The sequence below is a fragment of the Xiphophorus hellerii genome, chromosome 3 (genome assembly GCF_003331165.1).
Source record: "Xiphophorus hellerii strain 12219 chromosome 3, Xiphophorus_hellerii-4.1, whole genome shotgun sequence".
Lineage (NCBI taxonomy): Eukaryota > Metazoa > Chordata > Actinopteri > Cyprinodontiformes > Poeciliidae > Xiphophorus > Xiphophorus hellerii.
Genome location: NC_045674.1, coordinates 11,944,006 through 11,966,189, shown reverse-complemented (window position 1 = coordinate 11,966,189; position 22,184 = coordinate 11,944,006). Strand labels below are relative to the sequence as shown.

The 22,184-nt window shown below is 38.0% G+C and overlaps 1 protein-coding gene across 1 annotated transcript; it reads left to right on the top strand.

The window, feature by feature from the left end:
• Positions 1-859: 859 nt before the first annotated feature.
• gsk3ab (glycogen synthase kinase 3 alpha b) lies at positions 860-19,039 on the top strand. Its single transcript, XM_032558319.1, has 11 exons — positions 860-965; positions 1,075-1,260; positions 8,338-8,525; positions 8,613-8,696; positions 9,867-9,977; positions 12,884-13,014; positions 13,124-13,328; positions 14,493-14,588; positions 14,742-14,928; positions 15,071-15,148; positions 16,608-19,039. The coding sequence occupies exons 2-11, from the start codon at positions 1,086-1,088 to the stop codon at positions 16,673-16,675; spliced, it is 1,323 nt and encodes a 440-aa protein (XP_032414210.1). The 5' UTR covers positions 860-965; positions 1,075-1,085; the 3' UTR covers positions 16,676-19,039.
• Positions 19,040-22,184: the final 3,145 nt, after the last annotated feature.

Sequence of the window (22,184 nt, the reverse complement as noted above, 5' to 3'; positions counted from 1 at the left end):
ATATATATATATATATATGTGTGTGTGTGTGTGTGTGTGTGTGTGTGTGTGTGTGTGTGTGTGTGTGTGCGTGTGCGGAGGTGTGTGTGCGTGTGAGCATATTGATTTTCTGTATGTCATGTTGCTGCTGCACAATATTTTCTAAAATCAGGAATCTATAAAGTCTGTCTTATCTTTTCTTATTAATACATTAAATAAATGTTTTTATTAGCATTTATTTGTCTTACGGTTAAACCTTTTAAGTCTTGTCAATGTGTTTGTTTTAATTCCTCCAGCCTACCCCCCTATTTTGTTTACATTTATCTCTGGCGTTTTCTCGTTGTGTCTCTATGTTTCCTTGTGATGGATGGTGACCTGTTCAGGATGTACCTTGCCTCTTGCCAAATGGTTGCCTGAAATAGGCAGCGTCTACTGTGCAACATTTCACATTAACCTTATGTTGATTTATACCTGTTTTGACAATTACCTGTCAAATCGGGTAATGTAAGGAAACTCCTTTGTATAACATCTATGGGTAGAATATTACTAGTTTTGGTTTCATCAAGAGCCATAATCTGTCATATTTCACAAAGAAAAAGCAGCACTAATTAGATCAGAACCAAAATGTTGTGTGTTTTCAGATAATATATAAGGCAAAGAAACTGCACAAGATTTGAGCTTTTTCGGTTTTGTATCAATAATTGATAACCGTTTTTACAGACTAAAATCAATAATAATACACAATTTTGAGAGTAAAAAGGCTGAATTCTGCCTTTTCACTAAGCAATCTGAGATTAAAGTCATTTTTTTTTTCCTGTGGCCCTAATCCTCTTCCGTAGATAATAACCTTCTATTCCGTTCTAAAAACTCAATTTCCCATGAACCATTGCAGTCTTTACGTCGTTGTGCGTCAACTCCCCAGTCCCCCCACCATCACTGTTCTACAGAGGAAGAAAGGGGGAGACGGAAAACCTATACTGAACGCTGTAAGTGTAATTTTTTTAAATTTATATCAAATATTACAACACGCACACATATGGCAGTGTGTCCGCCCGTGTTGCTGCTCTAAACATTCAACTGTGCCCTCGGCTCTAGTTCACACAAATATGAGCGGCAGCGGGCGGGCCAGGACCAGCTCATTCGCTGAGCCTCCCGGAGCTCCCGGATCTGCTGCAGCCGGTGCCGTATCGGCGGGGGCCGGCGGAAGCTCGACAGGAAAAACTGGGGCTTCACAAGCCAGTGGAAGCGGCTCGACGAGCTTTGGAAATTTGAAACTGCCCAGTAAGTTTTGTATTCACATTTTATATGACCAGTCATAGGTGATATTGTGGGCATCGGAGGAATGTATTCTTTGAAAATAAAGGCGTCAAAGTAAATTTGATGTCGACTGTTGCTGGAGAGCTAAACATAGCAGTTAGCCGGATAGCCTTGTTTTTCACCGAGGTAGCGCAGCGATCAACGGCTTTCTTCTGCTAGCAATGTCGTTAGCTTTGGTGGCGAAAAGCTTAAACTAGTCACAGCTCAACGTTAACAAAAAAATAAATATTTTTTTTAAATTGCCGAACAGTTCTTTGCCATTTGTATGTGAAGGATGGGAGTAGCTCAAGCTGAGAACATCATATTTTCTGCTATTTATATCAGAGGTGGATGCTAGCTAACTTGCTAACGTTTGGAAAAAGTGTTGGGAAAATTCATCTACTCTTAACTTTTTCGTCGTCTTGAAATCTGGCTAATCTAATGGATGCGTTTTCTCACTGATATTATGTCAGCACTAGATGGTTCATACATCTTAACAGAATATATATTGGTATGTTGGCGGAATGTTCCCAAGGAGGATTAAATGCTATTCAGATGATCGATCCGAAGATCATTTATGTTTTCGAAAAATTAAGACCGCGACAGCATTTTAAAAGCTGACATTCTTGTATTTTGATGCATTTGTTCTATTGAAATCATACATTAAATTTTGATCCTCTAAAATAGATATATATTCATATATATTGTAATCCCCCTTTTAATGCTCGGTCAGTTTGTTCACTTGAAACAAAAACTGAATTTTTAACATTAATAGTTAACATAGTAATTGAATTCTGTAATTCAGATGAAAATAATTTCCAATTTCAGATGGAAACTGCACCAAATGCAGGCTAATTAGACATATGCTGCAAGTGTCGGATCATCTGACAGTTTCTTTACATTATTAAACTATAATTTTTGATTTCGGGGGAAAAAATCTCATTGACTACATCCGAATTTCAACACGTACCTTTTTTATTTTACCTACAGGAATGGGAGAAAAAAACTAGGGATAATATTCTATATATTTACATTTTTGACAGGAATTGTCAAATTGCATCCCATAATTGCAAATAAAAGCCATTTTACAGGAGACAGCTTTTATCTCCTGTAAGATAGGAGATAAAAGCTATCTCCTATCTTACAGGAGATAAATATAGGACACATGCAACCCATAACTTGCATGGGTTAGGGTTAACCCATACAAGTTATGGGTTAACCCTAACCCATAACTTGCATAATTGGAGCACATAGAGCTGTATGTTGGAGAAAAAACTAATTTAATCTGAAAGAGCAATAAAATAACTTAAGTGAGATAATTGTTGGTTAGAGGTGACAAAATGGCAAAAAAACAAAACAGCAATAGCAAATGAAAAGGTGATTTTGAGGTGGATGGTGCAGCGAGTAGTGTAATCACGTGCCAAGCGATTAGAGAACTAACAGCAACAGCAGATTTGCTGATTGTAACATACTTAATATGAATATAATACAGTACTGATTTCTCTTGTTTGCAAATGTTTAAAATAATCCCTAGGTTTGTAGCTCTGTTCATCAAAATGGGCTCAAAACCATGAAGCTCTGCTGGCATCAACATTCTTTAGAGATAATTGAAAGATGGATCTTTTATTCGCTATTTATCTCCTGCTTTGACAGTTTGTTAAATCTGGTTTTCCCTTAGGCAGGCTTGTGTGCAGACATGTAAATGTCATTTTCCTGCTTAGCTAAGGATTTGTACCCACAATATTACTTGTTGCTTTAAACAAGATAGTAAAAAAAGGCAAAACTAGCAGGTCACTGTGTCACAATTTTAGTTCGAGCCACAAGCTGAAGCTATAACAAAAAATGACTGTTTTATTTCAGAGTAAATTTTAGTGTTAGAAATACTGTCACAATATTATTCTAAAGGGTGAGAAATACTGCTGTATCAGTGGAATTTGTTTTTTTTTGTGAATTTTTCGTAAAGCACTTAACTCTCAGCATTGGTAGTACTGCTACTACTACTAGTTTATTGATTTACTCTGTTTTTAATAGAATAAAAGTGACCTTTTATTTTCTCTTAGGGGAAATTCAGGTATATCGCCAACAAATATACCTACATTGATTAAAATCTTGCAGGTTCACACAAAGGTAAAATAAGTAAGACTATCCAAAATATGAACATAAATTCACATGAAAACACATTATTATTCAGAGCTTTCAAAACAACATACAGTGGTCAAAGGTGAACAATATGTTCACTAAAACCCTGAAAGAGAAAGATGGGATTTTAGAATATTGTGCTGCCTTCATTCAGATAGTTAATGATGATGATAGTTATGTAAGTAAATTACATGAGCTCTCTGTTTAATTTCATTATCATTATCTGATGGAAGCCTGCACAGACCAAAAAGGTGTAAACTGTAATCTGTTTGTAAAATAATAAGCATCTTATACACTTTGTAGAATTAACTGTCCATGATTTAGGTATTTTTAGTATTTGTTCAAAAAACATCTTGAATCATATTATCAGGATGACTAAAGTGAAATATTTTGGCATTGAGTTGTGCAAGTTTTTAATAGTTGTAATACTCTGTGGCATGGACTCATTTTATAGGACCCTATTAATTATTAAGTGCTGACTTATTCATTCTTATTTTCATCAGTCAGCATTTCTATTCATCAGTTTTCCATGTCTTTATCTTTTTGGTAGGTTGTACAAAAATACTTTTTTGTTCAGTTGCCCATCGTTACCATAGCTTTTAAAAATTAATTTAAAATGTAGAAATCCTCAATATGGCTGGTAAATCACAGTATCTTGTTTATCATGTAGCTACGTTTAATGTTACAAAGCTACATGATTTTTCTATTTTTTTTTTATTGTTTTAGTAGTCATTGCAAACAGAACATTGGTGAGCCATAGCAGAAGAATAACTCGTCTAAAATTGTTTGTCTTTTTGTCATCAGATCAGCTGCTGTGATCAGGGATAAAGTTGATCAGACTTCATAAAGTCTGCGGTGTGATCTGGTTACAGATTCTTTAAAGCCGGGTTCTGTGCTGAGGACGGCTATTAGAAGTTGCAAACTCATATCGCTGCTCTGTGGTTGTTCGGTGTGACAGATGAGCTGAAACCTTCGTTTTAATGCTCTTCAAACTAAAGATTAACTACAACCAATATCAAATAGTGTCAGAAGTTTTCTGGAAAAGTCATGCAGTGCGACTGCTGCAGAACAAACTGACTATCTTTTTTGGGGAGGGTTCCATGTTATTAGTGCATCCATGCCTGTCTCCTTTTATCTTCCAGCTTTATATTGACCTTTTACATCACAACTTGTTTCTCTGCAAGATTTTTGAAATTTTTCAGCCCATGTTTACTCTGCGACTTGGAGCCTCCATTGATCAAACTTGATGTCTACTGCATCACAGTGTTGCTCCACTGGAGCAGGATCTTGAAAATTCAGTGACTGAAACACATTTCGGTGCCCCTTCAATCACTCCTGTACCATTTTTGCAGCACCTCACTTCATCCTGCAGAAACGGTCTGGACCCATTTGGTCAACAGTTAATGTTCAGGTTAGTTTAGGCGATTCACGTCAAAGTGATTTCCATGTGAGAGGCAGGCGCTTTGCTTGAATATCGATTACATATCTGTCGTCAGATGTAAGAAAGGCTTTTTTCTTTTGAAACCAGATTTTACTTTTTAAGTCATTTTTACTGTTATTTTTCCATGTGTTGAACACTTGCCTATCCTTTATCTTTAAAGGATGGGATGTTTTTAGGTTTTAATCTTGAAATCTGAAGAACTTTTTTCCAGACTTATTTTGCCATTACCTTGTTCTAAAAGAACAGATTTTTAAAAATTGCTTTTCTATTTATTAGTACCAACTTATATAAAACATTCACACACTTTTTCATAGCTTTAGTCAACCTGACCTTTTGTTGCCTTAAACATTTACTTAAATACAAACTCAATTTGTCTGAGAAGCATTTTCTATTTTCCTTAAAAAGACTGAATTTCACATTGTTTCCTACTTTCTAAAGTCTCCCACTTTTGTCCACGTTGGTGTCATAAATAGTGAGCGCAGTGATAGCAACGTTTTAAACCAGACTGGTATTGTGAGTCACGACCAGTCCACTCTAAAACCTTTCATCAGTTCAGCCTTTAACAGCGCTTTGACTCAGGGGCGGCCACATTAGCTTCTGACCTCCTGCTACTTTACATAAATCCAATCCCCGTAACTTCCATCTAATGTGGTATGTAGATTTCCTGTTTAGGGATGACAAAGCTGTGTCTATTATTTGCAATCACCCCTGAGATATGCATGCTAAAGTACTTGAATCCGCAGAGGAAGAGATAAATCTTAGCAACACAATATGTAGAGTTAACAGCATAAGTAAAGGGAAATTAATCAATTCATCTTGAGTTTGTTGTAATTTATTCTGCTGGTGGGTCAGTTAAGATGTTTTGTTCTGTTGAAAAGGCAAAAAACTTGTAGGTAAAGAAATTACAAAGCACTAATGACTTTAAAGTAATTTATCTACGTCTTCCTGTCATTAATTCATCATCCAACACTGCCAGGTAAGGTGCTAGAGGTCCACTAATGATAAAATATTGATAGTAATTTATCACACAACTGACAATCTTTTTATCAGCTTAAAAGTGTGCTGAAGTTTTTTTTTGCTTACAAACAACTCCGGGGTAATTTTTCATGAAGTACAGGTATAATGAAAGTCACCCTGCTCATCCATTTTCTTTAACTCGTCAGGTTAGAGAGCAGCGCTTCTCTCTGACAGCCGGGCAGAGCACTAATCTTTGCATTTATTATTCAAGACACTATCATGCCACCGTTTTTTCATTTTTAATGTGCTCCCATTTAACTTAACTTTTTTTAAGAGAAGTGGTGGCTGTGCTGAAACGCCACACAAAGGGCCCGTTGAGTGGAGCAGTGATAGAGCGCTGCGCAGGCCCCACACATTGACTTATCTCAGCGCTGCTCACCCGAGGGATCAGATCTAGGCTAATCATGATCTAATCATGTGGATATAATACAGGCTACTGGGAAGCTTTGGATAACTCTGCTATAAAAAGTTTTAATGCATAAAACTTAATAGTTGTGAAATTTCTTTTATCAAATCTTAGTCATAATCCAGTTTCAAATCTTTACTGGAGAGTATTTTATCTCTTTGGCTCTGTTTTAAAACAGAAATAGAAAAGAAATGTGGAAGGGTCTTGTTAAGACAAGCGAACTGAGCAAGCCCAGAAAATGTTGCACCTCTGGGTGTGCTGCTGTCCACGCAATTTCATCACAGGCTCTGACAAGCCTGTTGGCAGTGGGCCTCTTAACTGCTGCTCCTCTCCTCCTGGTGTTTTTTTTTTTTTTGTATGTGTGTTGGTTTTTTTAGGGGTTTCCTTTATGTCAAATCATTCCTGACCCAACACATGCACAGGCATAAAACACCACACAGCTATTTGACTCTAACCGGAGCTGTCAGGAAGTGTTACATCTTCAACATCTTCCTTTTGCCTGTATTTGTCACGCGAGGTCAGACATTGGTCTGACCTTATTGTGTTTTTAGAAGCATTGCTGAGAAAAAAGATTTGATGCAGTTGTGGTCCCACAGTTTTGGGTTTTTATGATGGATTTTATCACGATGGTGTCTCAGGAAGGAGGTCATACAGATGTTGGATTTAGATTCGGTTCTGCATTAATGCATGCCTCCAGACTGAAGGGTTTAGCCTCGTTTCACCCAGGTGAACAAGTGGAGTGCTGCAGGAAGTCTCACTGCCTCATTATCATCCAGTGAAGTCTCTGGAGCCAACATATAGGTTACATCTATTAAATGAGATACTCATCAAAGACTGTTCATTATCAGGTGCAGAAACACATGGATCCTTGGACAATTTAAACTTTTTCACTTCTGCTATATTAGATTAGCAAACTACAATGTGTTCTATGGAGATTTTAAATGATAGGATAATGTAAAGTAGTACATAAATGTGAAGTTAGAGGGAAATGATACATATTTCCAGGATTGAGAAGCCTAAAGAAGAGTAGAATTAGGTTTTATCTATTTACTAATATTTGGTTTACCAAGTATTTTTTCCCTTCAATTTTTAAACTGGAAAAACTGAAGAACAAAAGATACAGTTGATTTTATGTTTTTTTTAATATTTAATTATAGTATTTTATCTTTGACTTGCCACATCACAACTTGATTTCAAAATTTTATTTCACAGTATTGCTACACAAGCTACAAAGAGGCAATTTTATTACTTTTTTAGACCCGAGAGATCTTTACAAACCTTAAATTTACGTAATGATTTTATCACTGAATGGACTACGGGTTCAAGCACTGTTCTTAAACAGTGCTCTAATGGATCTGCTTTTGCTACAGAATACTTCAGTCTGTAAATAAAAATCCTTATGAGTCCATAGAAGAGAAAAAAAGTTAGGTTATGGCGTTAGATTTGAAAGAAGAGCAGACTTATTTTGGTCCAGGTGGCAAAAAGCTGTGAAAAGGCTCAATAACACAACATAAAGACAGTCAGTACCAGCACTTTTTGTTTCACAGCTTATGGAAATGACATACATTAGACCCCATTACTATTCAGGCAATTAAGGCTGCAGTAAATTGCATTTTTTTAAAATAAAGAAAGTGTACTTTCTCGTTTTACAAAAACTTCAGAAAGGTTAATAAAATATGGACAATTAAAAGGAAACATTTAGAATTTCTGTAGTTTCAAAATTAAACACCTTGATGAATCATTGCAATTAAATCTTCCAACAAGTCTTTTGGGGAATGCCTCTACCACGTTTACTCATCTATAAAATTAACTTTTTGCCTCGAGCTCAAATTGAGAGAATCTGAACACAAATTTCTGCTGGAGGTTCCTACTTTAAAAATTTTTTGCAGCCTCTGGAAAGGTTTTCTTCTGACATTACTTTGTATGTATCTCCATCAATCTCCTCTTCTCCTCCTGTGCCTGCTGGAGAAGAACGCCCTCACATCATCATCAATTAATTTTCATTTCCGTCACAATGTGATTTAGGCATGCTAAGTCGTTTCTGTTGTGCTGTCCACAGGAGACAGCGGCAAAGTGACGACGGTGGTAGCCACCCCCGGCCAGGGCCCTGACCGCCCGCAGGAAGTGTCCTACACAGACATAAAGGTCATTGGAAATGGCTCCTTTGGCGTGGTCTACCAAGCTCGCCTCATCGACACGCAGGAGATGGTGGCTATTAAGAAAGTTCTCCAAGATAAAAGGTTTAAGGTAAAACAGAGGAGCATTGATTTGCTTAGACAACCACAAGAAAGTGTTTCCTGTCTCCTTAGCGTTCGTTTTCTTTTTCTGTTATAGAATAGGGAGCTGCAGATTATGAGAAAGTTGGACCACTGCAACATTGTGAGGCTACGCTACTTCTTCTACTCGAGCGGAGAGAAGGTGTGTTTGTGTTGACTTCATGTTTTATGTTGAAAGAAATTTTTTGGTTGCAGCAGCAGCAAGCTCCCACGCCCAGACAATTAATGTTTCATGAATCACTGATGATTCATGTACATGGTGAGGGCAAGGCGGTCGAACAGTGCATCAATTTAAGCTTTTGTAGACGCTTGGTTTGACACTTTATGTTTAGATTTCAAAGCTTGACTTTATAATGAACTTTGCGAAACGCATTCAAGCAGATCGGTTTATTTGGGTCAAAACCTATCCTTAGATTACGTTGTTTTTACTTAAATAGGTTCAAAGTTTTTGCTGGTTTTAGCCCGGCATTGCATCGTGTTTTAAAACTGTTTTGGGATGAAAATATTTTCTATCTCGTGATCCAGCTTATAGTTCCACAATACCAACCCTCGTTGGTGATGCACAGTCTGCTACTTTATTAAGAGCATTTTATTTGCTTGAATATAGTAAAATAATGCTACGTTGCTTAATTGTACACCCGACTTTGATCAGTCACCTTTGACTTAGATTTTATTGATCAATCAGCAGTGACGGTATTAGATTTAATTTTTTTTGGACAGCAACAGATAGCTATTTTGTATTGATATGACTCTTTGATAAATTATCTCTTAAACTTTTTATGCACAGCTTCATCTTGGTACTTGGGGCCATAATGGAATAAACTGAAGCTTTTGTAGCTAAAAAATAAGTATATTTTTTACTTAATACTTTATTTATTCCGCACTACATAAGATACGGTTTCAAGGGAAAATACATGATTAGGAATTTGATGAATAAATATGTTAATATTAAAATTGTTGCACAAATATAATGTTTCTTCAGTCAATATGACTTGGACATTTATCCAAATTTTACAGGACTTATGTGGTTAATTTTGTACATTGGTGGTGTTAAATAAAGGTTGGCGGTCAGACTCCTCATTCCCAGTCACATTCTGACCTGCATGTGTTTGAAGAGGAAATGCTGCTATAAAAAAAGCCCCCTTTGCTCGAGTTGCAGATCTGGAAAAGCAAGTCTGGAGCGAAAATAATGTAGTTTGTGACTTCACACCCTGCTCCTCAAGAATCCGTCAAGAAAATGTCTGTTTGACAGCGACTTGAGATTGTTTTCTCCCATGTAGTGTATTTTCTGTCTTTCACTTCTCTGCACCAGAAAGACGAGGTGTATTTGAATCTTGTGCTGGATTTCGTCCCGGAGACGGTGTACAGGGTGGCTCGGCACTTCAACAAGGCCAAGGCCATCGTTCCCATCATCTATGTTAAGGTAAGTCGAGGCTAAAATCACCCACATTGTGCTAAGAAGTTATCCCACCCCCATCTGCAGGCTTCAGCTATTTTTTGTTATTTCAGAATAGTTCAGGTTAAGTTTAATTGCATTAAAATTGATCTCATTCAGATTTTGTTTTCAAATTAGAAAGTGGAAAACTGAATTACAGAAGCTTGCAATGGGTATTTTTACCTGGTCTGCATCCTTTAAAAGTCTTAAATTCATTTATCTAAAATTAAAACGCTTTAACTTTATTTACAAAGTAAGTTGGTTTTTAACAACTGTTAATCACAGGTCTTAATTTTTTTATTGGCAGGACTATTTAATGTTGTGTATTCAGTGTATTCTTTTCCTCGCTGGACTTTTCTGTCTGGCAAAAGTTTGAGTTGCATTCAGACATCATCATTGCTTTCTGTGATTCTAAATGGTGACTCACTGCTAACATACCATATCTAGCTGGTAGCTTTTTTGCATCTTTAATGTGTAAGTGCAAATAAATCGCCAGTTGGCTGGATAAAATTTGTACATTTCTGTGAAGATATAGGTATTAAATTCTATTCATAATTATCTTTAATTTGAGTTGGTGAAGCCTTGATTTTCATTGCTCTGCATTTATCTTAAAAACAGTTGATATGTGAGATTGTGTTACAATTTCTGCACAACATAAATATTGCAAAATACCTTTTATAAAGAAACTGCTTCACAAGTTGAATCTAAGTGTTTACATCCCTCTGACTGCAGCTTCAAATCCTAGCCTGGAAACTTGCTCTTAAAAGGACTTACTGCTTTAAAGTTGATTATAGTTATTATTATTTTTTATTGTAAAATGGCATTTAGTATAAATCTTGAATATTTGTTTCCTCTCTGCTCTCCTGAGGATATAATGAACCCATAAGTCTGTTTGCTTTCACAGACAGCTCAGCAGGATAATGAAAGCAGAAAGAAAAGATGGACCCATGGGAGTTAATCGTTTGCAATACCCTTGGATTCCTGTTAAAACGCTGCTCATGTTGGTGTTTGTGTTTACTGCATATGAAGCAGCGGAGAGGACATTATAGCTGTCTCATGGCCCATTTCCCCACCTCAGCCTGCTGCTCCCCTGAGGCGTCCACATGCACGCTGATCTCTCTTTCTTTTCTTCCCTGATGTCCTTTTCTTCCTTCTCAGACATATTTCCATCGTGTCACTGCCAGAGTCCTTTTAATTTTTTTTCTTCTTCCCTCCTATGTTTTTACCATGTTTCCTTCTCTTCCAAGCCCCTCTGCCCTCTCGTTAACAGCCGTCATTTCTTATTCCTCAGTCATCTTGTCCCCCATTATTTTATAATCCGCTCTGCCTGCTGTCTAGGCACCCCGTGGGCAATAATGGCGATAATTATGACGATGACGGCAGTCACCATTTGTCATGTTAAGATGCTTCCTGTGTACAATTCGCAGATGCAGCAGAGGATCGCCAACTTCATTGTATTGTCATATTTTAGATTTGAGGCTGACATCACGACCTAGATGTGAGGACACATGTCAGAAGATTTAGACGGGGACGGTTACACTTCTTCTGGGAGAATTTTCACCACTGTGCTATTTCGGTGTAGAAATGTGTCACTGCAGGCTCCATCACAATCCACACAGTGTTCGCTTAAACCATTTTCATGTAGCCAAACATAGAAGAAGGGAATATTTGGTCGGTTACTTATGAAGACTGTCAGCTGCCTTCCTTCATAACTGGATCATGGTGACACATACAGCTTAGCAGTGATTGGCAACCACTAGAAAACAATTTTTTGGTTGTGAAATTTTAAAACAAAAGCAATTTAGTTTATGCGTTTAGGGGATCATTCCAAGTAGTATTTTAAATTTTTTTTATTTACTGGATCGTGTCTCTGGGGTGAGTAGGATAGAGTATTGTTTTCTTTTCATTTTTGTTTAGTGATAAATTATATATTTTTGATCTAGTAGTTCAGATGACATTAAGGATGCCTTTTTTGTCAAATAACTAAAAATTATCGGTGCCTGAAAATAAGATTCTGCATGAAACAAGCAGTTTATACCCTGGTCTCCCATGATGACTCAGAAGTGTTTGTATATTTGAGTGTGAAACAGCTTTTGTTTAACTGAAATGCTTCACAGGGACTGCAGCAGTGCAAACATTTGTGTTGACAGCTCAGTTGTTCCTGGCCTCCTGTGTAATGAGGGAAGGAGCGCTCACTCCAGGTAGCAGCCTGTCAGTGGGAGAGCACGCAAACATGTAGGTTCTCCTAAAACATGCTTGGTCTCCAGAGACCGAGGCGCTGGGGAGCAAGAGAGGCAGGAATTTCTTCAGAGTGGGTCTCTTCTATCTCACTGTTCAGAGCTTTTAAAAAATCCAAGCAGTCCTTAATAAGCAGTGCTCTATCTAACAGATTTTGCTGGACAATAAATTGTCCCAGAAATTATAGCGCTATAATTGTTGCTTTGAAACCATTTTCAAGTAATACATGCATAATGGCATAATAATGCACTGTTCACTCTTTCGACGACCAATACATTTTAATTTTGGGAAAGAAATACTCCACACTGGAACTGGAAGACATTTTAACTATCGAAAATAAAACACAACAACCAAAAACAATAAACAAAATTAAAATAAAGAGCTTATGCAACTGAAAACATAAATAAAATGAATTACTAAGTCTGTGTGAATAAAATAACCCTTCAAAAATATTAATCATCAGACTGGAATTTATAAAACTCATTTTATTTGATCATGCTATCAAGTAATGGCTTACTGCGACAGGCTGAGCTGTAACAAGGTTTATTTATTTTAACGCTGTGACATGGGAAAAGAAAATTGCATTTTTGTTTTTTTCATAATTGGTGAGACTGTGCTTGTTTAACTCTGTGATTGTTTCTGTCTGTCCCTCTCAGGTGTACATGTACCAGCTGTTTCGCAGTCTGGCTTATATCCATTCCCAGGGCGTTTGTCACAGAGACATAAAGCCTCAGAACCTCCTGGTAGACCCAGAGACGGCCATCCTCAAACTTTGTGACTTTGGCAGGTTGGAAAGTCACTTTATTGTTTAGTTCTTTCTTGATTGCTGACTTTAACAAAACAATTTTGCAATCTCTGACGATCCTTTTTCCCCTCACTCTTCAAAAACTGTGCAGTGCAAAGCAGCTAGTTCGAGGGGAGCCGAATGTGTCCTATATTTGCTCACGGTACTACCGTGCCCCAGAGCTCATATTCGGCGCCACCGACTACACATCCAACATTGACATCTGGTCAGCCGGCTGCGTGTTAGCCGAGCTGCTTCTGGGCCAGCCCATCTTCCCCGGGGACAGCGGTGTGGACCAGTTAGTAGAGATCATTAAGGTACCGCCGCTCCGATGTCATCTGGACAGAAAAACAAACAAATCAGTTGATAACATGTTACGTTAACGTACCAGTAGCGGTAGAATGTTTTTTTATTAATAAGTTTGTAATTCAGTTTAAATGGGTGTACAAATCACATAGTTTAAAGCAAAGTAATGAGTTTTTAGGAACAGCAGCTTTTTAATTGACGCTAATAGCCTCAACTTAATAGAGAAGTTGAAAAAAAACAGGTTTTGACTTGAGACATGAAAATACGGAAGGTGTTTGTTTTTGCTTTATAAAATAATTTAATATAGTAAAAAAAATTGTGGAAACGGCAGCTGAGGAAATCGTTTATCCTCAAACCGGGGAGACAGATGTAGATCTATTAATGCATATACGTATTTATCTAGTTTGTAAATCCAGTTCTTTCTATAACTTTTTCTTCAACTCTAATTGGTGAACTTAGCAAGGACATTTTTCTCCTACGTCTACAGGCTTTATAACTCTCTTTCTGAGCAGATGGCTTCGTTTCAAAATATGTTTCATCATTCAATGTGTCCTTCCTCCTTCACTACTATATTCCTCCATTCTTTCTTTCCCTCCTTGTCTTTCATTCTTCTTTCTCTCTAACCTTTGTCCTTCCTTCCTCCTCCTGTTCCTCCATGTTCGCCCTAACCCTTTACTTGCATTTCTTTCCCTCATTGTGTCCTCCCTTTCACACTTGGTTTCCTTCCTTTTGTTACTTTCTTGTGTGCTTCCTTGCTTACTTCCTGTTTCTTTTCTTCATGTTCTGTATGCAAAGTGTAGGAATCTGCTATAAATTAATGGTGTTCTTTTGCAGTTTCTATTTATGTTTACTGAGGACTTTGGAAAGTTGAGTCTGGAATTTGTACATGAAAATATGTAGGAAGCCTGAATTTGAATCATAAAACCATCATGGAAATAAAGACATTTGCAAAAATCAACAAACAAAAAAACCAACATGGAATCAAAAATGAACAGCTACCAGTCAGGAGTGGAACGAGTCTATGAAGCTTTTCTGATTACCGCTTTGTTACAAGAAATAAGAGATGTTTTGTCAACAATTGGACAATATATCTAATGCACCATATAAATGGAAACCTTAATATACATTTTTTGTAATGGTCTTGATTGGTAACAAGTAATTTTCCATCATTTCAGGTTTTGGGGACGCCGACGAGGGAGCAGATCCGGGAGATGAACCCTAACTACACAGAGTTTAAATTCCCACAGATCAAAGCACATCCTTGGACAAAGGTTTGTTTTCTTTGGTTTTTCTCCTGACTTTATACAATTGAACTTTTAAATCTCCGCCTATTTTTCCCCCCAAATTTCCAGTTGCTCATACCCAATCTTCTCTTTTGACGGGCTTTGTCCGTACACTGATGCTGACTTCCTCTCTCCTCTCAGGTGTTTAAGCCTCGCACCCCACCAGAGGCCATCGCCCTCTGCTCCCGCCTGCTGGAATACACCCCCGTTTCCAGACTGTCTCCTCTGGAAGCGTGTGCGCACGCCTTCTTCGATGAGCTGCGTCAGCCCAACACCCGCCTGCCCAGCGGACGGGAACTGCCGCCCCTTTTCAACTTCAGTCCTGTTGGTCAGTTCATTTCTGCCCTCTGCGTAAATTGTTTAGCGATTTAGACTCACATCTAGCTGCTGTCATAAGTTAGCAGCTGTTGTTGTTATTTAACTGACTGTATTTTATCTGTAATTGACAATTTGTTCCTCTCTGCTTTCAGAGCTGTCCATTCAGCCCCAGTTGAACTCCACACTCATTCCTCCTCACGCTCGTGCACAGACATCGCCTGCCTCACACGGTACAGTTAGCCGCTTTGCTTATGCTTTCTGTTTTGGTCCAACTGTATTTGTTTCTGTTTAAAGTAAAAATCAACCATGGATAGATGTGAAAGTTAACAGAAGCTCAGATGTTAAAGGTTTAGATCTTCCTATCAGCAGCATGAAAGTCATTAATTTTGGCCTTTTAATGAGTCATTTGAACAATTTTCCAGGGTGGAGTAAAAAAAACAAATGACTTGAGTTATTGTCAAAAGCAAGAACAGGACTCAAATGTAAACAGAGAACCTTAATAAACGTTTAAGTCTTCCGTAGCAAGTTGAACAACTAGCATCTGGCATAATTCAGGATAGTTGAGCCGTCTTCTTGGTGGAAAGAGTTTAGTTTCACCCATTAGTTGGTTTTATGTGCAGACCGTTTTAGTTTTGTCCTTATATTTTTAATGCAGTTGAGGTCGGGGCTTTTACATAGCTGGATGTAAACCTGTTTTATTCTTTTCAGAACCAGTTGTGATCTGTTTGGGATTATTGTCTTGCAGGATTATTTAGTTCTGTCCAAATTTCAAACCATCTGACCCAAACTGTCGAAGTTGGTCAGGATGTTTGGGAAAAGCCCAGGAACACAACAGGCCGACATTTGGCTTCTATAAACACACTGACCACATGCTGAAAATTAATCATGATTATGCTTAAAGGAAGGGAAAGAGTAAAAAATATCAACCAATTTAAAGAAGCTCTACTACTAAGAATGGATGGATGTAGGCGGAAACAGCAGCATAAAGACTCAAAATAAAGGTTAATTTACTGAAACAACACATTCAGAGCATTAATTAAGCCAAAACTGTTAAAAAATTAAAGATAAAAAATTTCTTTGTCCGTAATGTGGCTGTTTGGTTCAAATTGTTGTAAAAAAAAAAAAAAAGAAAAAAAGAAAATCTCCTATTAAGCACCTTTTGCTATTATTAATCGGTTAATCAAAGAATAATCAACAGATCAGCCCTGCATTGTATTGATACGTCAGGCAGAAAGGACTGAGGTTTCCACATGTTGATGATGGAAGTATTTTTTTTTAGCCTCTCATTCATCCTTTGCTAGAAATTATCACGCTACACGAAAGGAGTTCCGTTATTGCTTTATAAGCAATGACATGTTTTCTTATTCAAAAAGGAATTGCTTTTTAATGCATTTCTAATATTGTATTAAAAGGCTTTAATGAAAATTATGCATAATGTGCCAATTTTATAATCCTTAATTTAATTATTTGAATGTATCACTAGCATGCTAAACGCCTGTGAAATGCTGGAAATCGCTCTGCAAAATGCAGCAAAGGATGTCTGTTGCATCTTCATTCCACCCTGAAAAAACAAAAAGCACCTTCTGCTTCAAATTAATGACTTTTATGACAGAGATGAGAGGATGTGAACTGACTGCAGTGTGTTTGAAATCTGACCTGTGAATAGTAACTCTGCCTTTTCCCCTGCAGAGGGCAGCGTGTCGGACAGTACCGCCCAGCCCAGCTCAGCACCTGGATCCATCAACAACAGCACCTGAGCATCCATCCCTCTATCACAAATTTCAGTTTCGTCTTCCCCAATTATTTCTTTTTCCCCCCCACATCCTTTTTTTCTTTCCCCTGCTCCTCTTCCTCTAAAAGCTTCGTCCAGGCTCCAACCTTTAAAATAGAAAAAGATAACCAAACTCACTCAACTGAAACGCTCTGCATTTGTACCTTTTCCAAAACTATTACAGTAGAAAGCGGCTGCTGCGGCCACTCGCTTCATGAAGCTGTGGGTTGTTTTATCGCTGTTTTTGTAGCTGCGCTTTGGTTTAATGGAAGCCGCAGTTCAAATGGGCGGATAAAAAGTCAAAGTCGGTAGGATAAGGAGAAGTCTTCTACACATTCTGGGGTTTCTGTATTAAAATCAACAGCTGACTTTTATTTTTATTTTTTTAAATGTATTTAATTTGCATTAAAATATTTTAGAAGTGGCCACTGATTTGACTTTTGATTGGCTTTGGAGTTGAGATGGCGAGGAGTATTTACAGCTTGATTTTTGACAATCTTCCCAACCAGAGCTCAGCGTTTATAGAAGATCCTCTTCCGTTGCTTTCTGAAAATGTCCAAATAGTTCCAAATAATTATTTTAACATTCTGGTCTCTCACCGGAGAAACCTTTTAAACTAGAGCTGGTTTTAAATGGTAGTACAGAAACGGAGCGCCACGGCTGTTTACCGTTTTGTTTTCGTGCTTTAGCTCCTTAAACTGCCTTTTTCCACAACGAGGAGGAAGCGTGTTTGAGCAGAGTTTACACTGCTTCAGGTTTGTCGTTTATAAGCTTTGTTTGTCAAGCTGGGAAAGCCGAGTGGTTGGTGTTGATTCTCAGTAAGTATTGCACATCTCCAGGCGGGAGTGGAAGGAAGCAAAGGGGACAGTTTTTAATGTCACACAGAGGAGAGAGAGCCTCTGCTGCGGGGCTCCAGTCGCATCTAAAACACGACCCTCGCCGCCTGCCATGCGTCGGGGCGCAGCGCCGCGTTAATTATGTTGCTGTACAGTGTTGCGTCTCACATCGGCTCGATTATGTTAAAAGACTGACATCAGGTGCAGGGGGCCGCTCATATCATGTTGCTCTTTGAATGCATTGCTAAGCTAACAGTCCGCTGTCAGTACGAGATGGGTTTCTTTCTTTCGGAAAAAGAAAAAGAACAAAAAAAACAAAACAAACGTAGACGTGCATGTTCAGTTCAAGCTGACCCGACTGATATGTTATAATCTGACCAGATGTTATGCTCAACCCCCTGGAAAAACCCGACAGCTTTCGGAGCCTACCCCCTTCCATTCCTCCTCTTCCTCCCACTTTTCCCTCCTTTTTTTTCACAGCTGAACTGTAAATATATCAAGTACCTTTTATTTTGTTATTTTTGTTATTATTGTTATTATATTGTTGTTCTTGTAATTTTCTTTTCTTTTCTGTAGTAGACCGGCCCAGCAGCAGCAGCCGGACTGTTTATCCTCAGTCGCAGTCTGTAAATACAGTTTCATTTCAGTCCCTTGTTCAGAAAGGGGAGAAAAACAGAACAAAATGTTTCATTTTTATTCTCTCTCTTCCTCCATTCCTCACCTCCACTTTCCCTCGTCCTCCATTAATGTTGTCATGACTGTTTTATTTATTGTATTGTTTTTAGGGGAGGGTTGGGGACTTTCTCATTGGATTTTTATTTTTCAAATCCAAGTTGGTTCTGTCAGATGCAAAATAATTTCACATCCAAGATACTGTACTCATTTACGATCCTGTATGTATGCAGGTGCACATGCGAACCGATTCTGGTTTTCCATTAAACTTCAATGTGAAGGGAATGTTACAAGCCTCTGTATACGTGGGGTCCGTACGTGTCTGTGTGTGTGTGTGTGTGTGTGTGTGTTTTAGGGAGTGGGCGTGGGCACAAATCACATTGTGTGTGTGTGTGGAGGAAAAGGGAAAAACGAATCAACCTAGATGACATATATCATCTCCTTTGTCTGACTGTGAGCTATTTTTGCTTTCTGCGTGTAAAAGTTTTGACCCGTCAGTCTAGTTTGTAATTTTTACAGATGGAAAGTTTGAGCAGGGAATGTGTGTGTGTGTGTGTGTGTGTGTGTGTGTGTGTGTGCACACCGTGCTGGCTGACCATAAACATTCTCCTACATGAAGAGCTAGCTAATCATGTTTTCTTTTAATCCCCCCCGCAGTTTCCTGAGTTGACACTTTATTTGTGGTGACCCTTTCATTGCCCCTTTTTTTTTTAAATAGGGTAACGTCATTATCGGGGACAGTGCCGTTTGATAATGATGAAATGTGAGGGATGGAAGGAGAGAGACAGTTTTTGTTTGTTGGTATAAATAATTAAACTCATTAATAAAGTGATGAAACTGTCTCTGCTTCACATTTATGACTGATTGGCTTCTGAAATACAGTCATGGCAGAGGATGCACGATGTAATGACACAAGGAAGTACAAAATTACCTTTAATTACATGGGGGACACATTTTTATTTTTGAAGTTTTGTGATCCATCTAAATAATTTTGGAGCGAGTACTTCAGCAAACAAGCTGCACAAGTTTAAATTTATTGTGGGTAATCACAGTTAAAAAGATGCATTACTTATGTAGTTTCTTATTAAGAAATGTATTTTGTTGTCTTAATTCATTTTTTGTTCATCTGTGGGAAAGAGTGTGAGTTAATTGGACTTTTACGCAAACAGAAGATACTAAAATGTGTTATTTGTCTTAATGTGAGACACCGTATCCCTTAAATTAGGAATCTGCAATAGTGCATAGTGATTTCTAGAGCCTTGTGTGAAACTTTAGGCCATCTTAAAAAAGCTAATAATGATTCTGGGCAAAACTGATTTAAATATAAAAATAATTCTATACATTTAGCTGGGGGTTTTGTTGTTGTAATTTTTAACATTGTAGCTTAGCAGCTATTCTTCAGGAATCATGCAGATGACTGGGACTCGTCCAGTAAAGATGAAGTGTGTGACTAATGGTCGTCATGTGGATAAGTTCACCCACCTGAGCTGTGGATCCTGGCAGCTCCTCCAGACTTCCCATAGGCCTCTTGGGTGCTTGTATTATAAATGTTCTCAGGTGGATGGCCATGTTGGTAAGTTGTGCCTTACTCTTCAAAGCTGTTTTGTAACCCGAACCTATTTAAACTTCCTGCTTCTTGGTCTTCATGATGCTGATTGTTCGCTAATGTCCTCTTAACAAACCTCTGAGGCTTTAACAGAACAACTGCATTTCTACTAAGATTAAATTAAAACACAGACGGACTCTATGATAATTAGGTTTCAATTAAGGGAACTGTTTATTGCACTACATTGTATTTAGGGGTATGTACATTATATTAAGATGCTGTCATGTGTTTGTTGGGTGAGCCTTTCATTAAAATCGACTCATTATGCTCTGCAGCTGAATAACTGGAATCTGGGCAAGATCGGCTGGGTGGTGATGCAGTCACAGTGGTTGTCATGGGAACCAAGCTAACGCAAATGTCAGTGAGGATATCTTTGACCTCGGCAGGTGAAATATTGCCCTTCCACAGCTGGATCAGATGTGATTGGGCGGACATGCTGTCTGTTGCTTTTTACTCGTGTTTTTTTTTTGTTTTTTTTTAATCGTCTCAACTATACATCACCTTGAATACAATCTGATGTTATGAGTTTAATCTTTGTGTTTGAGCTTGGTTTGTTCACAAATACATCTCAGCAAATAATTGTCAATTGACAGTGATTGTTTTTAAGTTTGGTAAGTTGATCTTGGGCCCCACTCCCAGACCAAATGACCAAATCAGTGTTGGTTCTGGTTATGTTCCTAACAGGAAGAGGGCCTCCTGAATCATATTCTGATTAAGGCCTCATTCAACCTTGGGCCACGCTGATTGAGCATTTTTTAACATCCTTTGAACAAGTGTCAAAGTTACTATTTACATAAATATTACTATTATTTTTCTATTATTACTACACTTACTAATATTTATGCTGGGATATTTGGGGTAAATCTGTTCTATCCTAGTTATACTTTTGTATTCTATTCATTTTTTCCTACTTTGCTCCATTTGATGGTTTTTCTATTAATTTATATGCTGGTGGTTTCCAGATTAAGCAATCCTGGTCTGGTCTAGTTTTTCTGTGTGAATATATTGTTTTTGGTGTGTCAGTGTAATCTAGTTACATCTGCTTTACAAAGGTAAATACTCCTGCCTTTAATATTGTCATATCTCTACATGCTGATGTTTTTGAGGCTAGTAGAAAATGTTTCAACCTAAGCTTTCTTTCTATTTATTTTCTTGTGTACTTGTTTACTGCACATTTGATTGTATCTAATTGAACAGCACGTCCAAGTGATGTGTTGTCATGACTTTGTTTCTTGCCTCCTGGTGTAATCCACATCTTTGCAACACAAAACAGACTTTTAACTGAACTAAAACATACACATTACTCTTGAGTTCATGAAAAGCTTGTACTGCAACAGATACACAGACGTTGGCAAAACAACAGAAGACCATGGAGGTGAAGATGCAGAGCAATCAATGCAGTCTGACAACACTTCCTCTTTCTCCTGGGACCTGCAGTCTCTGAACCGTAACCTCCAATGAAAAGCCCGCCTGCTAAGCTGTCATCATGCTGATATGATATGACATGGTTGAATGATGCTGTTCTGCAGTGTGCTGCTCAGATTGGACAGTTTTTGTGGAGCCAGTAAGTGACTTCTCTGGCAGAATGCCCGGCCAGCTTTTTAATACCATTTGGAGTCGGGTTAAGCAGTCCGACGGAGCTGCTCATCTTTTCAATCAGACGGTGGCCACAGGCAGCACATTCTTGGAAATTAGTGGAGTGGACCTGTCTATGCATGAACTGACCTGGGTGGAGAATGCCTGACGTAGCAGAAATGAGATACACCAAACAGCTGGCTGTCCTCTCCCTCAGCAAGGGTAATTTAATAAGTGTTTGGGCAAATAGTCAAGTTTATCAGCCCTCTGAGGGAATTCAGTGCCGTTATTAACATCACTTTATTAAAAATATGAACTCAGAACCTTCAAATAATGTTTCACCAAACAAAAAACCCAAAACATCGATCCACTTCCAGGAGATTCAACACATGCAGCACAATTATAACCACCTACTTTCTGAATGAGCATGCATTTTGATGAAATGGTGGGAATATTGACCAGTTCCCAGGTCAAATGGACAAAACAGTCCAAGGGACTTTACATGTTCTCAGTGAACTTTCAGCATTTTTTCTAATTATTTCTTCTGCTTTCATGTATTTTATCTTTATAAGTATTTGTTTCATGTTTATCTCTAAATCCCCCCCAAACTCCTGAATGTCACCTACAGGACACCATAAATGACTTTCAGTCCTGGATTTATTTCACAACTTTAAATGTATCGCTTGTTACTTTTTCATACAGTGAGCACACTGACATGAAAATTGGTAGCTTTAATCCAGTGAAAAACACACAATCCTATTAAGTCTTCATTTAATAAACAGAACATTTTGTTTAGCCCTCCAATG

Excerpts from the sequence above, each read along its gene's own strand:
- gsk3ab (XM_032558319.1), top strand. The coding sequence starts at position 1,086 with ATGAGCGGCAGCGGGCGGGCCAGGACCAGCTCATTCGCTGAGCCTCCC. Across the intron at positions 8,526-8,612 it reads TCCAAGATAAAAGGTTTAAG|AATAGGGAGCTGCAGATTAT; the intron begins GTAAAACAGAGG and ends TTTCTGTTATAG. Across the intron at positions 9,978-12,883 it reads TTCCCATCATCTATGTTAAG|GTGTACATGTACCAGCTGTT; the intron begins GTAAGTCGAGGC and ends TGTCCCTCTCAG.